At 45.2% G+C, this 20,287-nt stretch overlaps 1 protein-coding gene across 1 annotated transcript in view; it reads left to right on the forward strand.

The window, feature by feature from the left end:
- The first annotated feature begins 7,784 nt into the window (after positions 1-7,784).
- MNT (MAX network transcriptional repressor) overlaps positions 7,785-20,287 on the forward strand; it is a 164,227-nt gene continuing 151,724 nt past the window's right edge. Inside the window, 1 exon segment of the mRNA XM_030185758.1 lies at positions 7,785-8,456. Coding sequence (XP_030041618.1) covers positions 8,370-8,456 — 87 coding nt within the window. The 5' untranslated portion in view covers positions 7,785-8,369.

Raw genomic sequence — 20,287 nt, forward strand, 5'->3', positions numbered from 1 at the left:
CCCTGGCAGCAGTATGCAGGTCACTGGAGCAGTTATTAGGGGGTGCAGTGGACGTCAGGCAGGTAGACCCCAGGCCCATCCCCCCACCTGTTACACTTGTGCTGGTAAATGGGAGCCCTCCACACTGCCCCCCAAACCCACTGTACCCACAGTAGGTGCCCCCCTTCACCCCTTAGGGCTATAGTAATGGTGTAGACTTGTGGGTGGTGGGTTTTGAGGGGGATTTGGGGGGCTCAACACCCAAGGGAAGGGTGCTATGCACCTGGGAGCTCTTTTACCTTTTTTTTTGTTTTTGTAAAAGTGCCCCCTAGGTTGCCCGGTTGGTGTCCCTGGCATGTGAGTGGGGACCAGTGCACTATGAATCCTGGCCCCTCCCACGAACAAATGCCTTGGATTTATTTGTTTTGAGCTGGGCGCTTTCATTTTCCATTATCACTTAAAAACAAAAACGCCCAGCTCACAAATTGTCGAATAAACATGGACGTCTATTTTTTCCCAAATACGGTTCGGTCCGCCCCTTCACGGACCCGTTCTCGGAGATAACGCCCATGGAGATAGACGTTTTCGTTCGATTATGCCCTCCACATAATGTAATGCATATATGTATATCTGTTGTTATATATGGAAGCCATTGTTTAATTTGTTTACTTTCAATAAAAATACTTATATAACAAAAAATTGTAAGCAAGCTTTGTCTTTTTCATATTGTTAAACTTATGAAAATCCCAATAAAAATATTGAAAACAAATGTGAGCAAGCTTGGAATTCCATCCCTTGTGTGATATTCATTGTCACAGGATGCCTGCTTATTCCATTTTAGGTCAGCCGTTGATCATGTCTTGCCTGATAAAGTATTCCAGGATACATCTTTAACTGTTCAAAGCCTAATCCTTTTTCCAAAAAATTTCTGATTAATCTTTAAGCTCAGTATTTGCCTGATATGACCTTGGAAGCTGTATCAACAAAAATCAATATTCTATAATACAGGGTGCGATTGTTCCAGTGGCTTTCGTTTTCCTTGGCCTGATTCTCCAGCTCTGACCTTATTCTTGCCAGGTGTGTCTTGTAACTTTTTGTCCTTTTTCCCTGACCTGGCTGGCATCAGCTCAGTCTCCATGGAGAGCAAAGGAATACACAAAATGCCTCACCCAGAAAGTTTGGGTTGGCAACCTCTTGCTGACGATCTTTCCATAACAATTTCAAACCTGGAATGACCAGCAATTAATACTGTTGCACGCCTCCTTCCTCTCTGTAAATTACTCCAGATTGCTGGTAGCCTAAAAAATAAAGAGCATATAAATAAAGGGATATGACTGCCAGTCCCCAGAATGTACCTTCAAGAATAAACAAAGGTTGCATGTGAATATGCCTAGTGGGTGTGGAGGAGTGGCCTAGTGGTTAGGGTGGTGGACTTTGGTCCTGAGGAACTGAGTTCGATTCCCGGCACAGGCAGCTCCTTGTGACTCTGGGCAAGTCACTTAACCCTCCATTGCCCCATGTAAGCTGCATTGAGCCTGCCATGAGTGGGAAAGCGCGGGGGTACAAATGTAACAAACATAACGTATTAAGCAATCTGGATGTGAGATTACTTAAGACACTAAAGTACATCTGTCAGATGTCCTGAGCCATGTGCCAGCATACACACAAGATAAAGCAATAATTACTGCAGAGGTGTTGCCTTGAAAGCAAAAAAGGAGAGCTTTATCTCATAAGTTAATAACCCAGTCCACAGTGGCAAGGGTTCCCAAATCAACAGAATAATATCAGCCACACAAGTGGCTGAGGTGGTCCGACAGTGCCAAGATTGAATAGCCCCGTCAGCACTTAGAAAAATCCAAAAGGATTAACTGAGCATGTGGGAGTATTTCCACTCTGCTACTTCACAAGTCTCCTTGGTCATTTCATCTGCTGTTCAAATGGATGTGACTTTTGCAGACTCTAGAATTGTTGATTCTACCACTACATGCCTTTTTTCCTTCCATGCTTCTTTTCTGTTATTTCTTTTCTTCATCTCCTCGCTTTACTAAGCAAGCCTGCAATTAAATGATTTAGTATAGTTACTATGCCAGATAGAAAAGCAGAATTTAAGAGGTACCAAGTTGTCCAGTTCCAGGCTGGAGATTTTGGGATCGTTCTTGATTTGCAACACTTTCCAATGGGCAGGATCGGACACTGCTAGTGCTCTACATTTAACTCATTTTTAACGCATCAATCACATCGAGCTGCCTGCTCCTTGCTCTGCTTATCTTTCTCTCTGTCCCTTTCCTCATCTTCCAGACTCTTCCTACTTCCGGCATATTTTTCTCTCCTACCGCTCCCCTTCCTTTTCCTGGGCTCTCCTGCAGCCTTTCCTCTCTTGCCACTTTGCATTCTCCAGCATCTCATTCTCCCTCCTCCTCCTCCTTCCTCTGGCGGCCCGTCTGAATTTACCTGTAGGGATGACAGCACTAAGCAAAGGCTTGCTTCTCTCCATCCAAAGCCTCTTTCTGTAGCATCCTTCTGCCTGCAGGAACAGGAAGTTTTGTCAGAGGAGGCAGGACAACAGGTTGCCAGGTGGAAAATTTTTCCCACACAACGAGCACTGCCGCCTTGGGATGCAAATCTATTTCATGCATTTTCATTTTGGATATCAGTAAAACTCAACTGGCTGGAGGACTGGGTTGAGAGCCACTGCCCTTATGTCATGGCCAGGTCAAACACAAGGGTCACCTTGAGCTTAAGTCATGCTTTTTTTTTTTTAACCTATAATAGTTCCCCTTCCGTTCAGGTAGAGCCCTCAAGTAGTACTCAGAGAGTACTAGAACTTGGACCACAAGCCTGAGGTATTCCTTACGTAGGAAGACTATCCTGGTGTGGTGAGCAGCCAGGGTTTAGCTCTAAAAAGAGGGAAGAAATATTTGAAGCAATTGTGAAAGCCTCAGCAGAGTCAGAACCCAATAGCCAGTTCCTCTTTAAGAACAGGGAACTGAGGTAAAGGACTCTGAGCAAACATGAGGCCAGAAGAAACTACATTTCTCATGAGACTGTGGGATGAGCCTAGAGAGAGTAAAATGGTGGGTAAGGCCAGGTGAGCTCACCAAGAGGAACAGACTCCCTTTTGCAGCAGACAAAGTTTACTCTCATGAGACCGGTTCAGGGCCTGCAGCTGGAGTGGCCTAGTGGTTAGGGTGGTGGACTTTGGTTCCAGCCCCAGCTCATGCCATTTTCCACACTGGGGAAAATAGGGCTCGATTTTTTTTGTGCGGTTACCCAGCGGTAATCAGGCAGCGCCACATGCTTCCTGGTTGCCGCTGGGTTAGCACGTGAGCCTTTACTGCAACCTTAATCAGTGGCAATAAGGGCTCCCCCCCCCCTGCATGGCCACACAGTAACAGCAATCTTACTGCATGGCTATGTATGTTTGCAGCCTTTTTACCCACTGCAGTAAAAAGGGCCTCAGCACAGGGCAAAAATGGCCCCTGCCGCTAGTGCAGGGCCTTTTGGTTTTACCACAGCTTAGTGAAAGGACCCCTAAGTGTACTTGTGTCAACTGCACAAGTGGTAGCAGCAAAATGTGATGTTATGCACAGTCCACATCCATCCCCAATACAGTCTCCACTCCATAGCATGGTATGAAGTTAGCATGTAAATTAGTGTGTGCTGTCATGCCAATGTAATAGCAGCGTACAGTAATTCACCCACTAATTGCTTAGCACATTGCTTCTCAACCCAGTCCTTAGGGCACAACCAGCCAATCTGGGTTTCAGGATATCCACAATGAATAGACATGTGACAGATTTGCATACCAAAGAGGCGGTGCATGCAAATTTAGCTCATGCATATTCATTGTGGATATCCTGAAAACCTAACTGGCTAGGTGAGCTCCATGGACTCGGCTGAGAAGAACTGACTTAGCAGACCCCAATGTTTGCTGAATTATTTCTGTGGCTTTTGTGAATTCATATGGTGCTTATCGCTTTAGTTGAACTGCATAGCTATGAATAGTTTGACTTCTATACCCAACCTCATAACTCTGAAAGGTCAGGATCTTAACATGAACAGAGATAATGAAAGGACAGCTTCATCTTGGCTTTTCACACAGCCCATGTGGATAGAAAGCACAAGACAACCCCCTGGCATTGGTTAATGGCTCACTAATACAGTCTTTTATATATCTTCCAATTAGTGTAACTTAAACAGTGTTTCCCATATTTCTCATGTAGCATTCATATTACACCTTAAAAACTTTTATATTCATCTCAATGGTATAACTGTCAGTCAGATGGGGAACCCAGCGTCCAACATTATGATGTTTCGCCCATATGGCTGTTTCAAGGACTGTCCCTTAAAATGTCTATAATGCCAGCTTAGCTCATATTCAAATCTCTACCATGAAAATGGTGGCACCTGACCCCACCTGGTGCATCCTTGGTTGTGCAGAGCAGAGTCAGCCTGCCAAATAAGGGTATTTGGTAGTCTGGGTGGACACTACCCTTATTGGCAGACTGACCCTGTTTGGTGCATCCCAGGATACACCCGAAAGGGGGGGGGGTTCTGGGGAGGCCTAGGAGAAGTGTCAGGGATGGGAGGGGGTGCCACTAAACACCAAGGATTTCTTTTATGTTAGGGTTGGGGGGGGGAGCCAATCACTATCCACATACTCACAGGAAAGGGGTCATTGCACGTTTTTAATATGGCAATGATTTACATGCTGGTTGCTTACGCATGGCCATGGTACAGTCAGGGAGGCAGAGAGGCTGCTAGGCTACCAGGGATGTCTTTTAAATTTTTGGTCCCAGAAAACAGACTGGCAAAAGGAATGAAGGCATCAGAACAGACATGGTGGTAGGAGCACAGAAAACTTTATTGATAAAATATTTTAAAAAGTATGCCTGATTCGGCCATGTTTTGTCCAGCAGGGACTAGACATTAACCTTCTGGTGCAAACCACTCACTTCACCATAGGCTTACAGGACCTCCACCCTCCACAGGGGTCAATGTACTGGCAGCACCTAGTGAAGTGAGTGGTTGGGCAAAACACAGCTGTGTCGGGCATGCTTTTTAAAAATGTATTTATCAATAACATTTTCTGTGCTCCAGCCACTGTCTGCTCCAATGCCATTCCTTTTAAATTTTAGAGGCTGGGAGTCAGGTTGAGGGAGGGAGACGTCCATTAGATTACTACAGATGGCAGAGGGATTGGGGTTTGGAGGTAGGTGATTGAAAGACTGAGGATCATCTGGTGGCGGCCTGGGATGTTTTACTAACGTTTCTGTCCTGATGCAGAGGGCAAGCTAACCCTTCTATTCTGCCTCAGATCTAGTGGTAATTTTCTCTCATTGTGCTCCCATAAATATTTTCTGCATCTGGTGGAATGCTCTGCTTCCTGTTAATTTTAATGTGCTGTGCGCCAATGTCTACTCTGCAAGCTAACCCACGCTAAACCTAATTTTGCATCATTTGTGTGTTAACCTTCACCTGCATCTCTCATTACCCACCTGCTGCTGGCCTGGGGTAGCTTCCTCCATAGGCCTCCACATCAGCAACAATTAGCTTGACAATGATCTTAATCTGACAGAGGTTTAACAGTCTGGAATGTGATATTTAGTTACTCTGGCCATCATCATAGTTGTTCTTGCATTAATATTGTCTTGTAATGCTTCTTCTTAATTTATGTAAGCTGCACTGAACCTGAGCTTTCTTTTTCATCCATTTTGATACAGAAAGTGAAAGTGCCTTGGTGCTTTGTAGCTTTTACTACATGAGACGTGGGGTAAGGAATATATATATTGAGAGAATATATTCGAGTTATTCCCCAAGTTTTCCACGTCATCACTGTGACCCCTGACGCAGGTGCTAGTCACCGAAACCGGCCCGTGTCGGGTCTTTTTGTCAAGGCTCATTCATTAAAGAACTGTGTTCCATTTTAAAGGCCCGTGGTGCTGTTTTTTTTTTTTTTTTGTTTGGACTTTAGTTTGTACTTTGCTCCCTCTCTTTTGTTATATCATAATCAATTACTAATTAATTAGTGGTGCCTCTCAATCAGCCTCCCCACCTCCTTGTTAGTTTTTACCTAAGGCAAGGAATGCTCTACAGTACACTATAATTATTTTATGCAAAAAAAAAATCTTAAATGTGACTACAATATCTAACAAGTATTTTCTATGGGTCTCTTAAAAAGTATTTAAGAAACAGTTACAGGTGTTCTCCGGGCATAAGCATCAATTATTTCAAAATGATTAGGGTGCCAAACACAATACAAATTAACCCTCCCTGGACACAAGGGGCTTGTTCAATATTGGGAGTATCTTCCACGCTGCAGAGGGCGAGTTGGGATTTGCCAAATCATATCTCACCAACTGTATTTTTGCAGGTAGGCAGACAGGAAGAAATCAGAAAGGGCTAAATTTCTACCTCATCTGTAATCTTCGAATTCTTGTTGCTATGGTAAGCAACCCGTGCTGGGAATGACTGTGTGACACCGAGAAAGAACAGCAGCAATGCCCACTGCTTCTTTGATAGAGTTCCCTTTTTTTTTTTTAATGTAAAAATGGCCCCTTTGTCCCTCCAAAACTGTCGCCTATCCCAGCACATTTCAGTAGCAGGTTGCGCGATGGTCTTTTCAATATTCATGCAGATTCCTTTTTAGTAGCTTGCAAAAGCATGCAAGTTTTTCAGCATAATAGCTCTGCAAAATTAGAACTGGATCTAGATATTGTTATTTTACGGTACTGCTCTCCAGCATGTAGAGGTTTAAAAAAATGATAGTCAAAGAGAATAATTAAGACATCAATTTCCCATTCAGGATTTATTGAAGTTCTTATCGGCGCTCCTCCCATTATTCGACACACCGCGCGCACCTAAGTCGGGGGAAAGGCAAGACCTCTCTGCACGTGGCTGCCGCCGGTCGCGTCCCCTTTAAGGAACCCCGCGTCCCAGCACAAGACCACCGAACGAGCCCAGTTCCTAAGGTGACCGCGATCGACCCCGCCCCGTTCCACAGCATCAGGGTTTGCGTAATCCCCGCCCCCTTACAGGCTCCGCCCTCCCGTCCACGTTGTTTTCTTCCCCCCCCCCCCCTCATATATTGTGAAAGACTAAAGTGCAGGACGCCGCACCCTCTTCCTCTTTTAACGGAGAGGGCCTGGGCCCCTCCCCTTCCAGTCAATATAAAAATAACACCCCCCCCCCAAATCGTTTCTGCCGCCTGATCCCTCCCCCCGCCCACGCACAAAGACCCGGCATGACTGAGAGACGACTGACAACCAAGCCAAGCCCTCTCTCTCTCTCGTTTGTCCCCCCCCCCCCAAAAAATGGGATCCTGCATCTTCTTTTCTGTTCTTTCTCCTTTTTATCAGCTGCAAAAGGGAGGAGGAGGGTCAGAGATCTGACGTTCGGGAGGGAACTCCTGGGTCGCTGGCCCTTTAAATGGGAGACTCTCTCAGTCAGACGGCGCTGCTTGTCCATGTGGAGCTGCTCCATGCCTTGTTTGTTTTGGCCGCCGATTGGTTGGGGAGCGCATGACATATTTGAATAAGTTGAGAACTCACTGCGGGGGGAGGGACGCTCACAAAACGCGGCGAAGGGAATTCCCTCCCTGACAGACGGATCGTAAATGCACGATTATATCAAAGCAAAAAACGCAATGTACGACGTGACTCCGTAGCAAGAAAATGCAGCCACCGCATACGCTCATGGGGGGGGGGGGATCAAGCCATTCTTTCTGTATTTTGCAATTTTTATTGTTTTATTTAATTTAAAAGCTGTTTTACTGGTATCTAGCCGGTTCATTCAATGCAGGAAGGGAAAACATGTTCGTTCCCCTTTGTAACCTGTTCTGTGTTGCATTGTTGATTACATTTAGTTATTTGCTAAAAGTTAATAAAGTTTGAACTGAAAACTGTTACATGCACTTATAAAAATGATAAAACCGAGCAAAGGTGCAGTTTGACTGGCGTTATTAACATCTGGAAATCAAGTCATTATTATTAGGAAGAAGGCTGGTTGCACCAAGATTTGTCCTAGTCTAAAATAGGAATTGATTGACTTCACCCTCAACCCTACCACAACCCGGCTTTCATTCTCTCCGAGGAGGTTCGGAAACAATCAATCCCTGCACCCCATCCCTGTCAGTCCCATCCATCGAAGATCCAGGCCAGGTTTTGCGTGCAGCGCTGTAGTAGCTGAGGGCTGAGCTGGTCTCTTTTTCTTGTTGTGTTTCTGTTACTCATCGCCATCTTGTTGCAACCCTTTTCTTGTCTGGAAGAGACGCGGGGGACCGGGGGGTTTTGCGTCTCCCCCCTTTCTCCCCGCCTCCATTTAAGGCTGAAGACACGAAAAGCTCCCTTATTTCATTCAAGGATTTGGGATCGTAGAAGCGAGGGAAGGAGATGAGCCTTGAGACGCTTTTAGAAGCAGCTATGTTCCTGGAATGGCAAGCCCAGCAACAACAGAAAGCACGTGGTAAGGGGCAGCATGTAAAAGCGAAATTATGCCGTTTAAAGATACAGGGCACCATTTTCAGGGAGCCGGAATATGCAGGGGGTTTTTGGTGCAAGACTAGGCGCGTATATGTCTAGTATCCGCGTGCAGCTTTGCTGAGCTCTCTGCTTTAGATGATCTTTTGCAGCGTTTTGACAGCTATCCGATTTTTTCCAAGCCGAAACGTGACTGCGTTAAAATGGACTAATTTCCTACTGCTAGACACGTTGCAGTATTCAGAATACGTGGACGTGATTTCTTGCTAGTGTCGACCTGGCCCTTCCACAGTCTTCCGATTTCATTGCATAACCGGGGGAGACTCCCTTTTTTTTTTTTTCTCCTTGCCGTGTTCAATTTGCATACTACTTTATTTCCTTGTGTTCTGTTTGCAGCAGAACTTAAATGCATTGAATGGGACAGAACACAAGGATCTCCAAACTGCACAGAACCAAATTCTCTTACTGCTGATCCGCCCCTGTGTTCACGTTTTTAGGCTCTTATTTTATTTGGCAATTTCCGTGTTAAAAAACAAAAATCTGCTGGATGTCAAGTCTAGGGCGGTGGCGATCCTCTGGCTGCAGTAGGAATTAAAGCCGCGTCTAGCTTTTGCATAATGATATGCCATATATGGTGCCATATGACACGTTCATCAGTTCCCCCTTGTGCTCCTGCGCCTTCTCTGAAATTCTCCGCAGAAATATATAACATATACCAGTCTGATTTTTTTCGTTGGCAGAGGAGGGGGGGCTACTGTGCGTACTGTGCGTTTGCCTCAGCTCTCGTGATCCGGTGTTGGGGAGAGAGGGCAAGTGTACACTCTGTACGTGCGTTCCTTTTTTGGAATGTTGGGCGTGGTTTGGTGATACAGGGGTGGATGACGTGTCGGGGCCCCACCCCCGTCTCCCACGTGCGTCGAGCCTGGCTGGCGCTTGGCTCTGACTCAGACAGTTGCTGCACGTTGGCTCCCGTCTGGAGGTTGGGGTGGCGCGCGCCGCTTAGCTCGTGGCGTCGAGGTTCCGATGAGATCTCTTCTAAATGTATAGGATACATTGTTACTGAATCCGAGACGGGGTCATGCTTGTGTTCATTGGGGAAAGCCCTATGCTGGGTTGTGCCTAGCACCACAATGCACAGCCTTCAATGGCTTCAGCATAGTCTGGTATTGATTTTATGAGAGCAGAAGGAGTTTTCGTTTTAATGGATTGCTCAGTGCTGAACATAGCCTTTGCACATAGTGCACAGGCTGTGAAGGGAGATTTAATTATATTAAGCCATAGAAATGAAACGGATTACAGGTTGTAGGACTAGAGTTCTGGCGTGGAGGAGTGGACTCTGGTCCTGAGGAACTGAGTTCGATTCCCGCTTCAGGAGCTCCTTGTGACTCTGGGCAAGTCACTGAACCCTCCATTGCCCCATGTAAGCCGCATTGAGCCTGCCATGAGTGGGAAAGCGCAGGATACAAATTTAACAAAATAAAATAGATACTACTGGAGATTCTACATGGAATGTTGCTTCTATTGGAGATTCTACATGGAATGTTGCTAGTATTGGAGATTCTACGTGGAATGTTGCTACTATTGGAGAGCCTACATGGAATGTTGCTATTCTACTAGCAACATTCCATGTAGAAGGCTGCGCAGGCTTCTGTTTCTGGAGTCTGACGTCCTGCACGTACGTGAAGCAGAAGCCTGCGCGGCCACATTGGTGATCTGCAAGGGCCGACTTCTAGTGGAATAGCAGCATTCCATGTAGAATCTCAAATAGTAGCAACAGTGGAGGAGTGGCCTAGTGGTTAGGGTGGTGGACTTTGGTCCTGGGGAACTGAGGAGCTGAGTTCGATTCCCACTTCAGGCACAGGCAGCTCCTTGTGACTCTGGGCAAGTCACTTAACCCTCCATTGCCCCATGTAAGCCGCATTGAGCCTGCCATGAGTGGGAAAGCGCAGGGTACAAATGTAACAAAAATAAAATAGATACTATTGGAGATTCTACATGGAATGTTGCTAGTATTGGAGATTCTACATGGAATGTTGCTACTATTGGAGAGCCTACATGGAATGTTGCTATTCCACTAGCAACATTCCATGTAGAAGGCTGCGCAGCTTCTGTTTCTGTATGTGCAGGACGTCAGACTCGCAGAAGCCTGCGCGGCCACATTGGTGATCTGCAAGGGTCGACTTCTACATGGAATGTTGCTAGTGGAACTCTGGGCAAGTCACTTAACCCTCCATTGCCCCATGTAAGCCGCATTGAGCCTGCCATGAGTGGGAAAGCGCAGGGTACAAATGTTACAAAAATAAAATAGATACTATTGGAGATTCTACATGGATGTTGCTACTGTTGGAGATTCTACGTGGAATGTTGCTACTCTGGAGATCCTACGTGGAATGTTGCTATTCCACTAGCAACATTCCATGTAGAAGGCTGCGCAGGCTTCTGTTTATGTATGTGCAGGAAGTCAGACTCACAGAAGCAGAAGCCTGCCCCGGCCACATTGGTGATCTGCAAGGGCGACTCTCTACATGGAATGTTGCTAGTGGAATAATAATAGCCTAGTGGTTAGAGTGGTGGACTTTGGTCCTGGGGAACTGGGTTGATTCCCACTGCAGGCACAGGCAGCTCCTGTGACTCTGGGCCAGTCACTTAAACCCTCATTGCCCCATGTAAGCCGCATGAGTCTGCCATGAGTGGGAAGCGTGGGGTACAAATGTAACAAAAATAAATATAATAGCTCTTTGTCACAGCAATGACAGATTTCAAGGGCATTTTTTGATATGACTTGAAATGCTCCAAAAGCAATTGGCGAGTATAGCAATTTTGAAACAGAAAAGTCTTATCTTTTTGTTTCATCGATTGTTTTAAAGATGGCACTATCTTTAAATTAATCAATGAAAAACTGTTTGTACCCAGAGGACAGTGATGATAAGACATGAGCATCGTCACACTGGGACAGACCAAAGGTCCATCAAGCCTAGCACCCTGTCTCGACAGTGGCCAATCCAGGTCACAATCACCCGACAAGATCCACGGAACAAAGCATTTTGCACTGCTTGTCCCCAGGAATAGTAGATTTTCCCTACGTTCCTTTAATAACATTCTATGGCCTTTTCCTTCAGGAAGCCGTCCAACCTTTCTTACTAAGCTAACTGCCTTAACCACATTCTCCTGCAACAAATTCCAGAGTCGAATTATGCGCTGAGTAAAGAGAGATTTTCTCTTATTAAACTTACTGCACTCCAGCTTCATCGCATGCCCCCTTGCCCTAGTATTTTTGGAAAGCGTAAACAGACGCTCCATATCTATCTTTTCCACTCCACTAATTATTTTATATACCTCTATCATATCACTCCTCAGCCGCCTTTTCTCCAAGCTGAAGAGCCCTAGCCACTTTAGCCTTTCTTAGTAGGAAAGTCGTCCCATCCCCTTAATCATCTTTGTCTCCCTTCTCTGCACCTTTTCCAATTCCACTATATCTTCTTTGAGGTGCGGCGACCAGAATTGAACACAGTACTCTAGGTGCGGTCGCACCATGGACCGATACAGTGGCATTATAATATCCACATTTTTGTTTTCCATCACTTTCCTAATAATACCTAAATTCTATTTGCTTTCTTAGCCGCAGCAGCACCACTGAGCAGAAGATTTCAACGTATCATCAATGATGACTCCCAGGTCCCTTTCTCATTCTGTGACTCCTAACACTGAACCTTGCATGACGTAGCTATAGTTCGGGTTCCTCTTTCCCACATGCATCACTTTGCACTTGCTCACATTGAATGTCATCTGCCATTTAGATGCCCAGTCTCCTAGTCTCACAATATCTTCTTGCAACTTTTCACAATGTTCCTGCGATTTGACGACCTTAAACAACTTTGTGTCATCAGCAAATTTGATAACCCTCGCTAGTTACCCCCACCTCCAGGTCATTTATGAAAATGTTAAAAGCAACGGTCCCAGCACAGATCCATGAGGGACCCCACTAACTACCCTTCTCCATTGCGAATAGTGACCATTTAACCCTACTCTCTGTTTCCTATCTTTCAACCAGTTTTTTAATCCATAACAATATACTACCTCCGATCCCATGACTTTCTAACTTCCTCTGGAGCCTTTCGTGAGGGACTTTGTCAACGCTTTCTGAAAATCCAGATACACAATATCCACCGGCTCACCTTTGTCAACATATTTGTTCACCCCTTCAAAGAAATGCAGTAGATTGGTGAGGCAAGACTTCCCTTCACTAAATCCATGCTGACTTTGTCTCATCAGTCCAATGCTTTAGAATGTGCTCTGTTATTTTGTTCTTAATGATGGTCTCTACCATTTTGCCCGGCACCGATGTCAGACTCACCAGTCTATAATTCCCGGATCTCCCTTAGAACCTTTCTTAAAAATCGGCGTTACATTAGCGACCCTCCAATCTTCCGGTACCACACTCGATTTTAAGGATAAATTACATATCAACAACAGTAGCTCCGCATGCTCATTTTTTAGTTCCATCAGTACCCTGGGATGAATGCCATCCGGCCCAGGAGATTTGCTACTCTTTAGTTTGCAGAACTGCCCATTACATCCTCCGGGTTTACAGAGATTTCATTAAGTTTCTCCGACTCGTCAGCCTCGAACACCCTGTCCGGCACCGGTATCCCAACCAAATCTTCCTCGGTGAAGACGAGGCAAAGAACTCATTTAATCTTTCTGCTATTTCTTTATCTTCCCTCGGTGCCCCTTTTACTCTCCGGTCATCCAGTGGCCCAACTGATTCTTTGCAAGTTTCCTGCTTTTTATATACCTGAAAATTTTTTACTATGTGTTTTTGCCTCTACCGCGATCTTCCTTTCAAAGTCCTTCTTAGCCTTTCTTATCAGTGCTTTGCATCTGATTTGACATTCCTTATGCCACTTTTATTATCTTCAGTCGGTTCTTTCTTCCATTTTCTGACGGATTCTCTTTTTGTTCCAATAGCCTCTCTATTTAACCACGCCGGTTGTCGTTTGGTCTTCTGCCTTCCTTTTCTGATACATGGAATATATTTGGCCTGGGCCTCCAGGACGGTGTTTTTGAACAGCATCCACGCCTGTTGTAGGTTTTTTACCCTATCCTTCGCTCCTCTAAGTTCTTTTTTTACCCATTCTCCTCCATTTTATCATAGCTCCCGTTTTTTGAAGTTAAACACGACATATTTGACTTCATTGTCTACTTTTTTGAAAGCAGATTTCAAAGCTGATCATATTATGATCACTGTTATTGGGCACGGTAGAAAAACAGTGCGGTTCTTTTGAGAAAGCTGTTGCCTTATATTGCCTGATAATATGTGGTGATGGTGTGGACTATAGCAAGTTTGAAATATTTAAGAAAAAAAAGGGAGGTTTTTCTGACCATCAAGCAGACCGCCTATGGAGTGCTAAGAAATTTTGGTGCTATAGCTCTGAGCACTGAGAGCTTCTGAGGTCTTTTCCTCCTTAAAATTTTTTTTATTTATATAGATACTAGTAAACATGCCCGTTTCTGGCGCAAATGAAATGGGCGCTAGCACGGTTTTCCTCCCGAACCCCCCCCTACTCACCCCTTCGGCGTTGTGAAGGCACTGACCGCCATTGTTGCGGACCTCGGCACGCCACCTTCAATCTGCTGAGTCATTGGTTGTGAAGCCACTGACGCCATTGCTACGCCCTCGACGTCATTACTTTTGACGTGAGGGTGGGGCCCCAACACAGTGATTTCGGTGGCTTCACCACCACGACCCCTTCGAACCGGAAGGAAGTGCCCGGAGGACCTGACAGTGACGTCAGTGTCCTCAGAACGTTGAGGGTGAGTTTTATTATATAGGATACTATACGAGTTTACAGATTGATGACAAGTACTCGAAGAACAGGATGACCCTCTACACACCTTCAAGGACACTACGATCCTCCCAAGGGGTATCCCTAACAAAACCCTCTCCAAAAGACATTACACGATGTGATACCCACAAGCGAGCCTTCTCTGGAGGTAGCCCCCACACTCTGCAATGCACTCTCTGAAAGGCTCCACTAAACACAAGACTATCTCTACTTCAGGGAGCAGGTGAAGGCTTGGCTCTTCAACCAGGCCTTTAATGGAAGAAGTAACTAACTTGTTAGTTATGCTCACATACACAAGAAGTGACATGGGCAACACATACTGCCGGAGGATATGTCTATCCACTTCTTCCCTAGCCTGAGATAACATTTAATCATCTGCTCTGGCCTCGTGCAACTTTTCTTTAAGTCACCTTATTTTCTAAGTCCTCTTTCCTTCCACGAAGAGGTCACTAGACCACCAGGGCAGTAGTAAGGGTAGGGGAAAATGTGATGTGGCGGAGCGAGGGTGTGTGGTGGGGCCGGGCATGTGCCCTCCTTTTTGGGGGACAAAATGTGGTAACCCTAGCTCTGGGGACTACCTGGGGATGGAAGGAGACTGACTGGCTTGGGAGGGGGAGGACGATTGGTTTACTGTGGTACAGCCTGGAGGGGGGGGGCTAAAGGAAGGGAGTCTGGGCTGACTGTCTTGTGAGGGTTAAGGGCTAGGGGGTCACTAACTGGCTTGTAGGGGGTATTGGCTGGGGGAGTTGGGCTGATTTACTCGGGTACAGGCAGCAGTGGGGCTGACTGGCTTGCGGGGTCAGAGGCAGGGTATCACCAACTGGCATAAATTGGTGGTGATATGGTCTTGGGGGAGGGGTAAGAGTTGAGGTCACTGACTTGCAGGAGAAGGGGCTGACGGGCTCATTGGGGTACAGGCTGTGGGGAGGGGGGTTGATTGGCTTGATGGGGATGGGGTGTAGACTGGCTGGCTTGTTGGGGAAGGGCTGAGTGCCTTGCTAGTTAGGGGGTGGAAGGAACTGATTGATTTCCTGGATGGTGAGGACTAGCTGGGGTGGTGCCTATTTAAGAGAGAAGGGACGTAGGAAGAGAGACTGGTGGGAAGGAAGGGGCTGAAAAAGAACTGGGCCATAATAGAATGGGTGACAAGGGTAGGGAAAAAGAGAGAGAAGCAGAGCAAGACTGGGGGGTCAGATTTTTTTCGCTGCCTTTGTATTTTTGCAAGTTCCGCTGCAGGAGTGCATTAAGGCCTTTCCTTTGACAAGCATGGGCAAATAGCCTTGGTACCATAAAACAGTCCCTTGAAAAGCTGCAGCAGAGCTCAGAATATGCATGAAATGCTGCCTCCACTCTATGCAAATGTAATGCAAATAGATCTGTCATGCATATGCAGTAGGGATATCCCAAAAACCCTATTTATTTGTAGCCCTCAAGGATTGAACTCGGATATCCTTGCTCTAATAAGTGAGAGAAGGGGCTTGAAAGAGTGTGAGGGTGAAAAAGTCTTTAAATTAAGCGTGATATACTCCTAATGAGTGAAATTCGGCATCTCTGTGTTTAGGTAAATAGGAGCCAGTTATTTTTCTTGTAGAGCTTACATTCAAGCCAAGACAAACCTGCAGAAATATGCTCCTTCCTAGCTCTCTTTCTTTCCCTCCCCTCCCCCTTCTCGGGAGGGGGGGGGGGTATCCCTCTGGCTTTGCTGGTTGGGTAGGAGCCTCCGGGTGATCAGCATGTGAAGCAGACCCAGTTTTGATACTTGGCCTGTTTTATGTCAGTGCTGCTCCATCCGCTGTGAATCCCTTGCAGGGCCTGACATTGCAGCTCCATAAGAGCAGCAGAGGAGTTCTGTGCCATATTAGTGCATGGAAAATTAATTTAATATGCATTTAACCTGTGCATTAATGAGTGTATTGGTCAATTTTCACACAGTTCTAATGTGAGTTAAAGAGATTATTAGCATCATGGTGTAAAACAAACAGAAAAAAATTATGAAGGGAGGGGGAAGCCACACTGGGGGGGGGGGGGGGGGGAAAGAAATGAACCAGCTTTTAAAATTTTGCCTTTGCACACCCTTAAATGAGGCCCCCTTTGAGAGAAGCTGGGAATATTTTCACAGTGTTTTTTAATATCTTCTCTGCTTCCTCCAGTGCCCTTCCTCTGTTCACATCAGTAGCAGTCTTGGACTGGGGTGCGGGACCATGCACCAGGACCTTAAAATCATACGTATGGAATGCAGCTGCCAGATTTCACCTTTAAGCGATAGCCATAACACCCCCCCTCCCCAACTCCCTATTGGACTGTAAATAGCTGCCGCTTCTTTAGCCCCTGGTGAGCTGAAGACAGGATGTGAGGAGGAGAGCTTCCACATCAGCCTGTGGAATGGCCTCCCTGTCTTTTAGTCCTTGAAAATTGTATTGCTGTGAAACTGAAGAGGACGTTTTGAGGCACAGGTTCCAGAGCTGAAGGTTGGGTTGGAGACTTTTTACAGGGCAGTGCAAAGCTCGGAAGGGGTCTGTGTGTTGAAGAGAGGAGACCCCTTCCGAGTCTCTTCCCCATTTCTGAGCTTGTGAAGATTCAGGCCCCGATGCTCAAAAGTCGAGTGTGCCTATAATCTGTCATTGAAATTACCAATTATGAAAAAGGAAATCGCATGCAAATGAGATGTGTGGAAATTCTGCAAGCGACACAGTAGGGAAAACGCTTAGCACATTCGCGGTAAGCGTCTATGTTCTACGCACGCCCAGGGAAAGAAAAAGCGGCAACCACATCGTAGGCATGCATTGAGTGACATCACATGGAGTTTCCTTCTTTTTTTTCCACAACAGCTTTTTAACAATACTGCTACGTGTGGGACACACATGCATTTAATACGTGCACATGACACATTTCACATGCATGTGCAGATACTGTTAAAAAATGCAAGCAAGACTGTTCCACTGAGAAGTTGCCTTCGTACAACGAAAGCTTCAGACCTGCTGGAACGTTTTGAACACTAAAGGTACGCGCTCCTTTGTGTGCATTGCACGGAAACGTCTATGCATCGCTCTAATGTGCTTCATGTAATACATCTGCATAGGATTATTGGTAGCTGTTACCATGAATGGTAAGAGTGACGCAGAATCCCATATGTTTATCACATGCTGAATAATATGAGTGCTAGACTGGCTACAACAGTCTAAATCAAACATTGTAAGCATGGAAAGTTTAAGCATCGGGGCCTCAGTCTGAAAACTGGCTGTAGTTTTCAAATAACCCATCTCTTAAAGAATGTGGCAACTGGTCTCTTCTTTTGCGCATGAGGTTAAAGTAGCCTCTGTGGTATTGGAATGGAGGAGTAGCCGAATGGTTAGTACAGTGGGCTTTGATCCTGGTGACCTGGGTTCATTTCCCACTCCAGTTCCTTGTGACCTTGGGCAAGTCACTTAACTCTCCATTGTCCAGATACAAAACTTAGATTGTGAGCCCTGTAGGGACAGAGAAAGTACCTGCGTGTGTGCTGTGTACGTCTAGTAGCACTATAAAAATAACCTCCTAAAATAAGGCTGCCAACTAGATCCTGATTCACAGGACAGGATTGAGCTAGAACTAGAAGTCCCAGCATGCACTGGTGTAAACCAAGGGGTGGATCAACCCGGTCCTGAGAATACCTGTGGAGCTTTGAAATTGAGCCCGTGTGGTGTGTGGATATGTAGCAGGAGGGTAAAATGAGGACAGGTGATGGGCTAATGTTTTTTTTACCTTTTTTTGTTTATAGGTTTAATAATATTACATTCAAAGAACAAACTTTATAAATGCATTAGCAAAATCAGCAGTAGCAAGATTCCTTGAACTTAAAACTTAGGGAAATATTCCTTCAAACTCAGTCCACAAAATTCTGAACCAAGATACAAGGAAATAACTAAGGAAAATGCTTTGTTTAATCTGAATCAATTACAGAGCAGGAAAAAGCCAAACATTCGCAGCTAGTTTAAACAGCATATTATTAACAAGTGGGCTCATTCAGGGAAGCATTTCTTTCACCTTCCTTAAGACAAATAAATTCCTGCAATTTCTTTAGGTCAAAGGTTATCAATAGAATCAAACAAAATAAAACATGGAAAAGAAAATAAGATGATACCTTTTTATTGGACATACTTAATACATTTCTTGATTAGCTTTTGAAGGTTGCCCTTCTTCCTCAGATCGGAAATAAGCAAATGTGCTAGCTGACAGTGTATATAAGTGAAAGCATTCAAGCATTACTATGACAGTCTGACAGGGTGGGAGGATGGGGGTGGGTAGGAAGTATGCATGGGGACATCAAAGCATATCATTGATATTCTAACAGGATGGGTGTGGATAGGTGAGGGGTGGAGAGAAATACAGCTTTATGGTTTATAATGGGCTAGGAACCCCAGATCCTTGTTAAGTCCTTTCTGTTGGGTGTTAAAATATTCAGTCATTCTGACTTCAAAGGTCTTACGTTCTTGTATGGTTTTAAAGTTACCTTTCAGGATTCTCACTGTGAAGTCACTGGTACAGTGTCCTGGTCCTGTAAAATGTTGACCAACAGGCGTGGGAACCCTACTGGCACCAGTATTGTTCATGTGATGTCTATGTAAATTGAATCTTGTCTTAAGCATCTGGCCTGTTTCTCCAATATAGCATCCTTCGTTACATTTTTTACACTGAATGATATATACCACATTGGAAGATGAGCAAGTGAAAGATTCCTTTATGTTGAATATCTTTCCTTTGTGGATGACTTCGGGGTCCTGTGAAATATTTTGGCATAGTTTGCAACTGGATAAATTACAGGGAAGTGTGCCCTTTCTGTTCCTTTTCAGTCTGTGATGGAAGTTTACTTCTGATTAGCTTGTGTTTTAATTGGGTGGCTGTCGGAAGGCCAGTACTGGTGGGGATGGGAATATCTCTTTCAGTAATTCATCCTCCTGGAGTATAGGTTGTAGATCTCTTATGATTTTCCTACCACACTCCTCTACTTTAGGTCAAAGAAAAGGCTAATGTTTTTTTGATGCTTGCTGAACAGGTGCCACACACTTTTTACTTCCCTTTTCCCCCTTCTTGTGTGTCTCCCTGGAGGAACAGTAAGGTAGGAAAGGCATGAAGCAAGTAGCCAAAGATATGGTATGCTGCTGTATTTCCAACAAAAGTATACATTTTCTATCAAACAAAAAAACAGGTGTGATATATCAGCAGCCAGAGGATAGAGTCTTTGAAACTCATGAGACATTATTAGATTGTATGGAAGCTGTGTAAAGGTGGGGGGGGGGGGGTTGGGATTGTTGTAGGCAGAACATTCTAGGCTGTTCCTTTCTGGAGGGAGGTCATCAGACACAGGCTGATAAGCCAGGCCTACCTTACTTGCACTCTAGCACACCCTGGAGAGATCCTTTCCAGTAATACTTTGGAACGGCACACAAGGCTGCGTGCCAGGTGATTCCAGATCTGGTTTTGTTACTTGCATGATGATGCAGATCTGAAATCACAGAGTACAGTGTGTCCTTACTCAATGATTATAGGTACTGAGTGACTTATAAAACACCTATTCCAAAGAAGAATAGCCATACTAGGCCAGACCAAAGGTCCATCTAGCCCAGTATCCTGTTTCAAACATTGACCAATCCAGGTCAAAATTCCTGGCAGAAACCCAAATAGTAGCAACATTCCATGCTACCAATCCCAGAGCAAGCAGTGGCTTCCCCATGTCTGGATCAATAGCAGACTATGGACTTTTCCTCCAGGAACTTGTCCAAACCTTTTTTTAAACCCTAGATATGCTAACCCCTGTTCCTACATCCTCCGGCAAAGAGTTCCAGAGCTTAACTATTCGTTAAGTGAAAAAGAAATATTTCCTCATATTTATTCCATGTAACTTCCTGGAGTGTCCCCTAGTCGTTGTACTTTAGGAATGAGTAAAATATCGATTTGCTTCTACTCGTTCTACACCACTCAGGATTTTGTAGACCTCTAGTGCACTGT

This window comes from Microcaecilia unicolor, chromosome 13, assembly GCF_901765095.1.
Source record: "Microcaecilia unicolor chromosome 13, aMicUni1.1, whole genome shotgun sequence".
Lineage (NCBI taxonomy): Eukaryota > Metazoa > Chordata > Amphibia > Gymnophiona > Siphonopidae > Microcaecilia > Microcaecilia unicolor.